Source organism: Mauremys mutica, chromosome 17 (genome assembly GCF_020497125.1).
Source record: "Mauremys mutica isolate MM-2020 ecotype Southern chromosome 17, ASM2049712v1, whole genome shotgun sequence".
Classification (NCBI taxonomy): domain Eukaryota; kingdom Metazoa; phylum Chordata; order Testudines; family Geoemydidae; genus Mauremys; species Mauremys mutica.
The window spans coordinates 28,187,774-28,199,873 of NC_059088.1; the positions used below are offsets into that span (position 1 = coordinate 28,187,774).

Sequence of the window (12,100 nt, forward strand, 5' to 3'; positions counted from 1 at the left end):
GGTGCCTGCTGGGAAGGGAGGGTGTGTGAGGACCGGCCTGGCCTGTGAGGTCCCTGTGAGTCGGATCAGACTTGGGTTTTCTGTCCAGCACATGGTTTAACCCCCTCCCTTCTCCTCCTGCCACGGAGGTTTCACGGGCATGGCGGGCTGTGTCAGCAGCCTCTGGGTCAGGCGGGAAGCCAGGGGCGTGACGAGGGGGAAAGGGGAGCCTTCCGGGGGCCCGATCCCAGCCCCTGCTCACGAGACACAACGGAAACCTCTGGCTGAAGCCTCTTTACTGTGCGTTGACCCCGTTCACACACAGCGGCCACGCAGGGCGGCTCGGGGTTCAGATCTTCCGGTTCCTCTCGTCGGCGCACTCCCGGAAGAACTCGTCGCACAGCTCGGCGGTGAGGGCCAGGAACACCGCGTACTCCTGGAAATCCAGCTCCTCGTCCCCGTTGGCATCCAGATTCCCCATCAGCTTCTTCAGGCCACTTTCGTCCACCTGATCCTGCAGCGGGGGGAGGGGAGAGACACGGGCGCCGAATGCAAAACCTGCACAGCTTGGGCCCAGACGCTGGTCAAACAGGAAGCCGGGCACCACAGGCTGATAGATGGGGCGGGGGAAGGATAGTATAGTATAGTGGTTACCGCACAGAGCTGGGAGCCAGGACTCCTGGGTTCTATTACTGCCTCTACCTGCTGCATGCTCTTAAGGACATCACTGCCCGTGACTCAGTTTCCCCATATGATACTTCCTTAGTAAAGAGCTAAGGATTTAGCCGCTACATCAGCTGCTATTGTTATTTGGAAACCACATTGGCTGCGTGTCTGCTTGATGCCCGTTGGCTCTGAAAGCGTCAGGCCAAGCCTCTGTTGTCCAGCCCTGTGGTCCCCCGCCCGCATCTCCCTCCACTTACCCCGACAAAGCTGGGCAGCTCCGTGAGGAGCAACTCCTTCATCTCCGCCTTGCTGAGCTTGTACCGGTCCCCCTCCTTGCCGGAATACTTATGGAAGGTGCCCACCAGCACCGCGAGGGCCTGTTCCAGTGGAGACGCCATCCCGCCGCCGGCAGATCTGAAAGGGGGCAGAAAAGAGGTGCCGGAATGACTCCGGGTCTTTAAAACACGAGCCGAATGGGCCTCCAGCCCTTTAGCCAAGAGCTGGTTCGGCAGCGAGGTGATCCCGCTCGGCGAGCACGCGCGTGAGCCCAGGCGCTGCTTTAACAGAACCAGGGACCCCAAGAGCCACTGGCTGGAAGCTGAAGCTAGATACATTCAGCCTAGAAATATGGCACCAACTTTTAACCCTCTCTGAGGGGGTCTCCGTCCCCTGGCGTCACTGAATCAAGACTGGGTGCCTGTCTCCAACCAGCAGTGCTGGGCCGGATGCCGAAATCCCCGGGCAAGGTTCTGGGGCCGCCTGATCCAGGACTAGTTGGTCCCTTCTGGCCAGAGAATCTATGGACAGCAGAGTGCAGGGCTTGGGGGAGAGCAAATGGCACTTTGGGGGGTGGGGGGTGATTCTCCAGCCTCCCCCCACGAGGTCTCACCTTGCAGCACCCCCACTGTGCTCTGGGGCACGTTGATGGAGCTAAAACGACATTATCTGGTGACCTTGCTGTGACCCCTGCCCCTCTGCCGGGAAATCGACTGAAAATGTGGCGTGCCAGGATCGTAGCCTCGGGAACGAGGCAGACAGAGGGAGGCAAAGCCCAGCCCTCGTGCATAACCCTGTCCTGGGGCCGGGCCTGCGTCTGACCGATACCGGAGCAGCTCTGGCTTTTCCTGGTGCTTTGGCAGCGTTCGTCCTGCCCAGCGAGTCCCACTGAACTGAACTCTCTGGGGCCGGCTCCGGGGTTCTGGGTTCTTCCTGCTGCAGGGGTGCCCAGCGGCTAGGGCCCTGCGCGGGTTTCATCCCGCTCCCGCTATTACGGCAGCGGGTCCCGCTGGATCCCAGTCCTGCCGCAGGGGTGCCCAGCGGCTAGGGCCCTGCGCGGGTTTCATCCCGCTCCCGCTATTACGGCAGCGGGTCCCGCTGGATCCCAGTCCTGCTGCAGGGGTGCCCAGCGGCTAGGGCCCTGCGCGGGTTTCATCCCGCTCCTGCTATTACGGCAGCGGGTCCCGCTGGATCCCAGTCCTGCTGCAGGGGTGCCCAGCGGCTAGGGCCCTGCGCGGGTTTCATCCCGCTCCCGCTATTACGGCAGCGGGTCCCGCTGGATCCCAGTCCTGCTGCAGGGGTGCCCAGCGGCTAGGGCCCTGCGCGGGTTTCATCCCGCTCCTGCTATTACGGCAGCGGGTCCCGCTGGATCCCAGTCCTGCTGCAGGGGTGCCCAGCGGCTAGGGCCCTGCGCGGGTTTCATCCCGCTCCCGCTATTACGGCAACGGGTCCCGCTGGATCCCAGTCCTGCCGCAGGGGTGCCCAGCGGCTAGGGCCCTGCGCGGGTTTCATCCCGCTCCTGCTATTACGGCAGCGGGTCCCACTGGATCCCAGTCCTGCTGCAGGGGTGCCCAGCGGCTAGGGCCCTGCGCGGGTTTCATCCCGCTCCTGCTATTACGGCAACGGGTCCCGCTGGATCCCAGTCCTGCCGCAGGGCGCAGGGAGAGTGCAAAGCAGCAACGGGGCTAGAAAACCCTACATAATTCCCCTGCCTGCTTCGTGCCTTCGTTAGCAGAGCACCGTCCCCCCGCGCCCCTGGGAAGGGGGGGGCCGTATCCCCACCCGGGTGCCTGTGGGGAAATAGAATGGTGAAAGACAGGCTCTGGGTTACGCGACAAGTCAGTGGCGAAGCCGGGATTCGAACCCAGGCGTCCTGGTTCAGGCTGTCCCGCTGGGCCTCTTTCCCCTCCCAGCGCCGGGCGTGAGCGACGCAGGCAGGGATTTCTGCTACACTAGGAAGCAGAGCTTGAGCTGCTGGGTCAGAACCATCCCCAGCCCAACAGCCCCCCTCCCCCCTTTGAACTCCGCCAGCAGCTCCGGGCGTGGCTCTGCAGCGCTGAGCTCAGCCCCGGTTGCCCGTCCGGAGTGGGGTTTGCACAGCTGGACCCAGCCCCCTCACTCTGCACCTGCCAGGGAGACCCCACGCCTCCCTTTGCAGCCAGCTACGGAGCCAGGCCGTGCAATGAAACCACATAATCCCCAGAAAACTTACCAAGCCAAGCGGAAGGGGGATCCGAGCAGCGAGGGAGGGGAATGGAGGCAGGGGCAGTGTGGCTCTCTACCCAATAGGATGCAGCCTGCTTTCTCCAGCAGCTCCGGGAAGAGCAGACCTGTAAGAACCTGAATTCCCCTTCGAAGACGCCCTCTCCCCAGGCCAGCCTGCGGCGCGGCCTCCCTGATCGCATGCCTCCCGCTGGCTCTGCCAGCTGAATTTCCATCTTCAGCACCCAGCGTCTCTATTTCAGTTGTGTCCCGTCCTTGGGGAGGGAAGCTGGGTGGCTTGGACGGGGTTAGTTAATGTCCAGGGGGTGCGTTGGACCTGGATAAATGCTGCAAGTCTTTTGTGGTTTGGAGCGAGAACTGTCAGCTGAAAATGCAGGGATCAAGCCTCATTCTGGGGTGGATCCTGCCCCCCCACAATGACACCCAGGCCTAGCAAGACCCCCAGATATCACCCCACAAAATTAAAAGGAATTTTCCCCTTTGGGCTCTGTGGCTTTGACTATTAACGGCAGCTTTTCCTGCTAACCAGCACAGGCCTGCCGCCCGCTAAGGAGGCCCTGGGCGAGCGAGCTGAAACCTGTCTAGCAGGTATTGCAGAGCTGAGCACACCTGGGTAAACTGCAGCCACCCCCACACACCTGAGCACAGCCCCGGCCCTGTGAGCTCCGCTGCTCCATGGGCCAGGAGGTGACGTGTAGAATTGCTCCCTGGAAACGTTACGGGGCAGGAATTCAGACCGACCCCAGATTCGATTCCCAGAAGAATCAGTTGCCCAAATACAAAATGGGAAATGGCCTGCGCGGCCCAGGGTACTGCAGAAACGGATCTGGGGGCTGTAGGGGGTCGCTGGCTCTGAGTCCACGTGAGCGTCAGCCCGGGGTGGACCAGCAGGAGTGTTAGAAGCGAGTCGTAGGAAGCAATTCTTCCGCTCTTCTCAGCACTCATCGGGCTCCCCGGAGCAGTGTCCAGATCTGAACCCTGCGCTTCGGGGAAGCGGGGGGACTGGAGAAAGCCCAGCGGAGAGCCGCTAGAAACCACGGCCTACAGGGAAAGACTGAAAAATTGGGTTTGTTTAGTGTGGATTCGGGTGACCAGACAGCAAATGGGAAAAATCTGGACGGGGCTGGGGGGTAATAGGAGCCTATATCAGAAAAAGACCCAGAGATCGCGACTGTCCCTAGAAAATCGGGCCATCTGGTCACGCGAAGTGCGGAGGAGAGAGGGCTGAGGGGGCACAGACCAGGCTCAGACGTGGGAAAGGTTGTTATAAAGAGGAGGGTGATCAATTGTTCTCCTGAACCACTGGGGCCAGGCTGAGAAGTAAGGGGCTGAAATAGCAGCAGGGAGATGAGGAAAACCAGCCTGTCGGGGATGGTCTGGATAATCCTTAGTCCTGGCTGCGGGCAGGGGACTGGACTAGACGACCTCGCGAGGTCCCTTCCAGCCCGACACTTCTCTAATTCCAGCCTCTGAGATTCTCCCGGGGGGTCTAGTCCCTCTGGTGGCTCAGGGGACGTCTCCTCTCCAAGCCTCCAGCTGCTTCCCTGCTGCAAACAGTCCTGGCCTTGGGTCTCACATCAGCCCTCGGAGTTTCAGCATCTTGGGAGTGGCAGATCCAGGGGCCTCCCCACTTGATGCCTTGCTTCCTGACCCCCTCACCCGCTCAGCCTAGCCCGGACGCCTGCCTTCGGGGTGGGGCAGGGCTGCCCCGTGGGTTTGTGTCCTCCTGCCTTGGGCCCCTGCTGCTCTAACTCGGGGCTCCGGGAGGGGTCGATGCGTGTTTTAACCGACGCTCGGCGTGAGCGAAGCAAGGGGTGGATGACGAATCTCAAAGCCCTGCATGAGCCTCCCGCCTGCTGCTTGTGAGCTCTCGAGACGGCTCATGTGGAAGCAAAGTGGCCTGGCTCGTCGGTGGAAGGCGACTGCCGAACGTTCGTCCCGTGGCTTGATGCACAGCGGGAAGGCGCTCGGCTCCTACAGGGGGACAGCGGCACAAGAGCCTACAGGGAACTGAGCAGTGCAGGGCGGCTTTAACCGCAGGGCTGTGCAGCTGACCGGGGCCTCAGGAGCCACCGAGAATGCAGCCCAGCTTGGAGAATTCGGGGTTTTCGTTCCAGGCTGGCCTTGCACAGCCCTTCGCACGCATGGGCCGCCAAAGCTCAGGCACCGAGAGTAGGGTGACCAGATGTCCCGATATTATAGGGAGATTCCCGATTTTGGGGTCTTTTTCTTATATAGGCTCCTATTACCCCCCACCCCATGTCCCGATTTTTCACACTTGCTGTCTGATCGCCCTAACCGAGAGCTTTGCAAGCCGCGTCAGCCTGCGATTGGGCCATATGGTTCGAGTTACAGGCACGCCGAGGCTCTGCTCAGGACATGCAGAGCCCAGCGTGTGGGGTCCGTTTTTTTTCCTTTTCTGCTTGCGTCACTCGGAAACAGCTTGAATGGTAAGGCTCAAAGTTTCCAAAACAATCGCCCCCGGGCTGGGATGCGGCGCGGGAAATCCTAGCCCCAACGGCATTGGCAGGGGGAATTGATGAGTCATTTTAAAAGGCTAATTAGCCAGGAAGTTAGACCTGAGCCTTCTCTACCCTGGCCACCGCTCCCTCCCCTCATTATCGGCTGGATTCTGAAAGGCTCAGATGAGACTCTGGGATCACAGAGCCCTGGAGACCAGCACAGAAAATCTTGCCCCTGAGGCACACCCTGGCATAAGCATCTTTAGAAAGACTTTTATTGAAAGCCCAGGTGATTACACTGGAAACAAGGGGGCCACAGCGGGGGGAGGGGGGCTGAGGCTCAGGAATCCCGGCCCCGCAGGCGTCTGGGGTCACTTCTTACGCAGCTGCTTCTGGCAATGATCCTTGAAGAAGTCGTTGAAGCTCATGGCCACGCAGGCTAAGAAGCAGGCGAACTCCTGGAAATCCACCTCGTTGTCCTTGTTGACATCCAGGTCGTTCATGATCTTCTGGAATTCAGCGTCGTCCATTTGCTTCTGTGAGAAGCAGGGGGAGAGACGCCAGGTTAGCTCAGGGGCCTGCTTCTATGTGGGGTCCCTGCCACCAGCAGGCTGCACATCTGACGCTCAGCCGGTCAATGCTAGAGCATCCCAGTATCCTGGCTCCCTCCCTCCCTCCCCCTAACCACTCGCTTGGGTGGTTCAGCTGCTGGCACCAGCAGCTTCAGAGGAGGGTGCAGGAAACCCCCAGCTGGCCGACCTGGGACAGTCCACCCAAGAGGCTAAGATTTATAGTCTAACTCGTGTAAGCCCGGAAGCACATGGTTCGTTAGCCCTTCCAAAATATTCACCCTCGTGAATAGACTGTAGTCTAGTTAAACTAGAGCCCGTTGGCTCTGGGACCATCACAATGAGCCCCTGATCTGGTGGAGACCTTGGGGTGCTAGCACCCTCCAAACATTGAATCCTGGTGTGTCTTCACGTAACCCGGGCTAATCGTGTTTGGCCTTTGTCTCCCTCTAGAGGCTGCACCACATCTGGAAGGTCGAGTCTGCTCCTGCCTCTGGGTTAATGGGCTTAGTCTGAATCTGGGAGCATGAGCTGAAAGTCCCCAGGCTCTGTCCCCACACGTGACCAGTGCAGGGGCCTTGTTAATCGCAGACTGGGGGGCCCAGCTCTTCACGCGGGAGAGTGTCCGGCATTTCTGGAGATCTCACTGAGTAGTTCTGATTGCGGGAAAAGACCAACCTTTGTGGCAATTTGGAAAGCATCGTAATTTGATTAGTCCTTGAAACAGGCGGATTTGGGGTATTGAACGTCTTCCCATGGAGCTTTTCTTTTTTTACTATTATTGAAATGTTCTTTTTGTTTTTTAAATTTGGTAACTTTTGAAAATGCAAATTGTTTTATTTCCAAAATCAAGGGGATTTCTGGGGGGGGGGGGGAGGGTTTTCCAAAAATGAACATTTTGATCATTTAAAAAATGTCCTTTTATAATTAAAAAAACAATTTAAACTGACCAATCAGAGTGAAGAAACAAAGAGAGAAACAAAGAGAGAAAGGTAGAAAGAAAGAATATTTGTCGGAAATTTTAAAAAATCAGTACATTTCTGTGAAAATGTCTGGTTTTGAAAGATGGTCAGGATTCACCATAAATACGAGTTCAACCAAAACATTGTGACCATTTTGATTCTTTTCCCTAATATTCACCTGAACTCTTTCTTCTCTTAATTTCTCCCTGCTGCAATTGTCTGTCGATCTCCCTGACTTTGTAGTGGGGCCCATCACCACAGTATCTGGGCGCTTTGCACATGAACTAGGACAATAGCACGGCCCTTCGTGGCGTCTGTGGCTTCTCTTCCCATTCAAGTTACTCTTCTCTGCGCCACGCTAAGGGCAGACGGGACTATGACCATCTGGCCTGGCCTCCTGCGTAACCACAGACCTCTGCGCAGAGGAGCGTGGATCAGAACCCACCTCTCCATCCGGAGACCAGAGCACAAGCCTTAGACCAACCCGCCACTGGTAAACAATTCCTCCCCGCTCCTTGACTGACACCCTTCCTGGACAGGTGTCCCGTCCCCCGCCCCCTTTGAGACGTCACCCAACGTGTCTCCGCGTTTCAGTCTTTCCCTGCACCCTGGCACTTACGCTCTGGACGCTCGGAAGCTCCTTGGTCAGCAGCTCCTTGAGCTCGGCCTTGCTGAGTTTGTATTTGTCGCCTTGCTTCCCCGAGTACTTGTGGAAGGTCGAGACCATCGTGGCCAGAGCCTGCTCCAGGGGACTTGCCATCCCGGTGAACCTGAGAAGCAGAAGCAGGGGGCGCGGGTTAGAGCCGGGGAGGGGGGCAAAGGGAAGGTGGGGACAGAGTAGTCCTCGTGTGCTGGCTGCCCCTCGCCCAGGCTCACAGAATTAGGAGGGAAGATGGTGCCTGGGGTGTCTCAAACTAGCTCCACCATCTTGGAAAGGGATTTGCACCACTGGATGCAACATCCTCCGTCACGGGGAGGAATGGCCACAGCTGGAGTCCGGGGAAGGGCCTTCACAGCTGGGGAGGGGCCTGGCAGCACAGCTGGAGACAACATCTGGGTGAGGGCTGCAGCAGACACTAACATGCAGCCCTGGCCTGAATCTAGAGCCACCTGCCCGGGGGGAGCCGCTTACTGAGATCAGTGCAGGAGCTGGCCAGCAAGGAGCAGAGATGCTGCTGCACAGCGGGAACTTGCCATTTATACCCTCCGAGCCCTGCCACCCAAATCCCCGGCAGCTTTCAAAAGAGCCAGTAACACGGGATCTCATCCCTCCCAACCAGCCCCGCTCCGCAGCCAGTGAGGAAAGGAGATTCGCTCCTCGCCAGTTTCACCCACGCCCCGGGTTTGCCTAACGAGCCATGTGATCTCATTACCGGGGTGGCTGGCTCTTCACTCGGGTCGCTGGGCCCCTGTGCCGACAGGTGGGGATGTGGAATTGACCGGGCTGAGATGCAAGCTGACACTTGGGCGCGGTCTCCGGGGCAGCAGGGCGGGGAGGCCGAGGTCAGCTCGGGCCAGCCAGTGCTTTCCTCACCCTCCCACCTCGCTCGTCACCGACCCAGCAGGCAGGGTCTAACCTGGGCCGTGGGACACCCGGGCTCGGTTCCCTGGGCTGCTGCAGACACTGGGTGACCTTGGACCAGTCTCTGCTCCTCCCGGTGCCTTAATTCCCCACCTGCAAAATGTGGCGGGGGTGGGGGGGTCTCTACATCACGGAGTAAAATCCCGGACTGACTGTGAGGGGCCCGGCTGCCGTGGCGGGGAGGGGCCGGGAGAGATTCGCAGCCGGAGGAGCGGCCCATGGCTCTGCCGCTGTCCTTAAGGCTGCGTGACCCGTAGCCCTGCTAGCCACAAAGTGACCGTCCCGCCCCGGATCGCTCTGCCTGTGGTTCCCCTTTAGGCCTGTGTCACGGGGTCCCCGGGTGCTGCTCTGGAACTGCTCCCCACCAAGCCAGGCAGGACTCTGGGGAGCCTCCTCTCCCTCGGAGCAGCCTGTCTGCAGGGCAAGAAGCTCCCACGGCTTCACCTCCTGGGTCTCTCCTTGGAGCATTCAGCATCCTCTGCCCCTCCGTGCGCTTCCCACAGCGAGTCCACCCAGGCGGGGTCCTGGGGAAGCCACAGGGTCCTGCCCCCCCACTGCGCAGTCAGACGTGACTCTCAGCCAGCCAGTAACACAGAGGTTTATTAGATGACAGGAACAGGGGCTAACACAGAGCTTGTAGGTACAGAGAACAGGACCCCTCAGCCGGGTCCATTCTGGGGCCCAGCAAGCCAGACCCCCCCCGTCTGCTCTCACTTCCCGTCCCCAGCCAGCCCCAAACTGACACCCCCCCAGCCCCCGCCCCTCTCTGCTCAGCTCCTTTCCCGGGCCAGGAGGTCACCTGACCTGTCCTCCCCCACCTTTAGCATCCCCTTGCAGGGGGAAGGGCCTGGCCATTAGTTGCCAGGAGACAGAGTCGGCCAGGAACTGAGGCCCCCCCACAGTATTCAGCGGGAACATTAAGAACAGTCCCCCTGTGTCACAGCCCGTGGGTGCTGTGCTGGGGGGAGCCAGAGCCCCTGGCTGCACGGCTGTAAGCCAGGCTTCGGTTCAGGCCCGGCTTGCCAGCTCGCAGGGGTCAGAAACGGCCAAGCTGCCATGGTGCAGGAGACCACGTGATTTGCCGCGAGTGGCTCCTTCTGGCAAGCACAGGTCCTGCTCGAAGGCCTCCTGGAGCGTCTGCAGACAAGGCAGGAGAGCTTGTGCCCCACTGAGCTGCAAGAATAAAAGCAGACTTGTCCCAGCGTTTCGCTGCAGGCCAGGGGATCCCCCCTCACGGCGCTGAGGCCTGCAGGGAGCTCGTTAGCTGTGGCTGACGGATGAGGCCGTGGTTACAGGCAAGGGAGCCGGATCTCACTGGCCCGGGGGAATCTCCTAGCAGCCCAGACAGGCAGGCAAGGTCTCCACCATCAGTGCACCGGGGCTGCCGGATCGGACGTGGGGCCCCCCTGCTCAAATATCACGCCCGGGGCAGATGGGGGGGGTGCTGCTGCCCCAGTCTCCCAGTCTCAGCCCCCCGTGTCCCCAGTCCCTGGGGAGGACCGTGGCCCGACGGGACCAGCGCCCCAAACGGCCCCTAGCAAACGTCTTGCTCTTGAAGGCGCGGTTAGCCCCCAGTTCCCGGGCCCCTGGCAGGCTGGGTGAGGGGGGCGGGGCGCCCCGGGGCAGCTGGGCCGTCTGCCACCGGTTGCACATCGCTTGGCTCTGGGAGCAGCCGTGTTTGCTGAGCTGCGGGGCCGCCATTGTCTCTCCTGTTTGCCCAGCCCCACAATAGCAAGCGGCTGTTTGATCAGCAGGTGGCGGCCGGGGAGCTGGGCTCTCCGAGTCTGGCCCCGGGCCAGGCGCAGGGGCTGTCACGGCCGGGGCGCCTCTCGGGGCAGGATCAGGTGATTCGCGGGCTGGGCCTGCAGTAGCTGCTTTTCTCACCTCTCCGTCAGCGGTTTGAAGGCAGCCTAGCCTGGGTAGCGAGCTGAGGTGTCAGAGCAGAGCCTGGGAAAACCCCTCAAGGATCAGCGGTTCCTGGGTTTTCAGGGCAGAGGGAACCATTAGCCCATCTAACGCACCGGCCCCGCCAGAGCATTTCACCCGTTCGCCCCGGTTCTGAACTCCTGGACCCGGCCTCCAGCCGTGGAAACTCCACCCCAGCAGTGAATCCCCCTCGTGCCTTGTTGTTTTGTGAAATCTCACGAGTGCAGGGTGGGGGAGAGGCCACCGGACAGACGGTCCGGCCTGGGCCTGGGCCTGGGCCTGGGGAGAGCTCGCCAGGGCGTCACTCCTGCCCTACCTGCACTAGAGTTAAAGGAAGGACGTGGGACTCCAGCGCTGACGTGCAGCAGCCATCAGCCCTGAAACTCACTAGAGGTGAAATCCCCCCCAATGCAAAGACTTAGGTCCTGCTTCCACCCAAGCTGCCCCCGACTCCAGGCCCTCGCCCAGGGGAGGGAGGTGTGCCAGCGCCTTCACCTCCCCGTGACTCTGGAGGCCCTGTGGGGGAGGGAGCAGGAAATTGCACGCCTGGTTTGCATGCTCCGAGGGTGGTTTGATTTCTCAGGGATGGGTGGGAAGCCACAAAAATTGCAATTTGCATCCAAGCTGGGTGTGCGCAGGGGAGTTTTGCTGTCGGTGTACTGGGCGAACTTCACCACTGGACATGAGGGGGCGGGGGGCAGGGCGGGGGCCAGGAGAACCACAGGAGGCCTGTTTCAGAGAGGAGAAAGCCGGGGTTTATCAAGGATGCTGCTGCTCCTGGGGGATACAGTTCAGCAGGATCCACACAGCTCCTTGGCTTTGCAGCTGCATGAGGAGGCTGGACTCTCACGCTGCTCTGCAGGGCGCGTGGGGGCGTGGGGAGAGACGGCATCGTCGGGCATGAGGGAGTGACCCAGTGCAGCAAGTTCTCCTCCATCCATCCAGTGCCCAGCGGCGCCCCCTCCGCTCTCACACGGCGCGGGGATGGGGGCGGTGCTGAGTGCAGGGGACGGGGAGCAGGCAATCAGAAATGGCCTCGGCTGTGGAGTTCACCCCAGGATCTGCACCTCCCCAAGGCCCGGAGTGGCTGGGTGACGGGTCCTGGTTCTGCCCTAAAGGGAGCCAGTTTAAAGTGTGGGGAGCCCGTCTCTAGCTTACCCCTAAATGGGAGGCCCCCTTGGCAGCCCACCTCTCTGACACTGATCCCCGCACCTGTGCAAACCACTCCCAGACGCTTTGCATGACAGGCTCTGGGTCTGGGTGTGGTGCCCCCAGCTGCCCCCACGCAGCCTCCTTCCCTTTCATCCTGGGGGTAACAACCGATTCCTGCCCAATGGGACCCAGAGCCACGTTCCCTCCCATGCACGAGGCGCTGGGGGCTTTTCGTTTAAACCCAGGTGGAGATGCTTCCTCCCAGAGCCGCGGGGATCTCTGCTCCCCGCCCAGGGGATGCGC

The 12,100-nt window shown here is 60.5% G+C and overlaps 2 protein-coding genes across 4 annotated transcripts; both read right to left on the reverse strand.

Annotated features, from left to right (window-relative positions):
* Positions 1-284: 284 nt before the first annotated feature.
* On the reverse strand, positions 285-3,265 carry LOC123352136 (protein S100-A2-like). The gene is made up of 3 exons (XM_044991891.1): positions 3,134-3,265; positions 903-1,059; positions 285-493 (listed from the first exon to the last, which is right to left on the reverse strand). The coding sequence occupies exons 2-3, from the start codon at positions 1,041-1,043 to the stop codon at positions 329-331; spliced, it is 306 nt and encodes a 101-aa protein (XP_044847826.1). The 5' UTR covers positions 1,044-1,059; positions 3,134-3,265; the 3' UTR covers positions 285-328.
* A 2,695-nt stretch (positions 3,266-5,960) lies between these two features.
* Positions 5,961-10,692, reverse strand: LOC123352137 (protein S100-A4-like). 3 transcript variants are annotated; one of them, XM_044991894.1, is made up of 3 exons: positions 10,604-10,692; positions 7,757-7,907; positions 5,961-6,142 (listed from the first exon to the last, which is right to left on the reverse strand). In XM_044991894.1, exons 2-3 carry the CDS (start codon positions 7,895-7,897, stop codon positions 5,978-5,980), a joined length of 306 nt encoding a protein of 101 aa, XP_044847829.1. In that variant the 5' UTR covers positions 7,898-7,907; positions 10,604-10,692; the 3' UTR covers positions 5,961-5,977. The 3 variants fall into 3 exon arrangements, with proteins under 3 accessions (XP_044847829.1, XP_044847827.1, XP_044847828.1); XM_044991892.1 differs by lacking the exon at positions 10,604-10,692 and adding an exon at positions 8,511-8,580; XM_044991893.1 differs by lacking the exon at positions 10,604-10,692 and adding an exon at positions 8,270-8,358.
* Between the last annotated feature and the right edge of the window lie 1,408 nt (positions 10,693-12,100).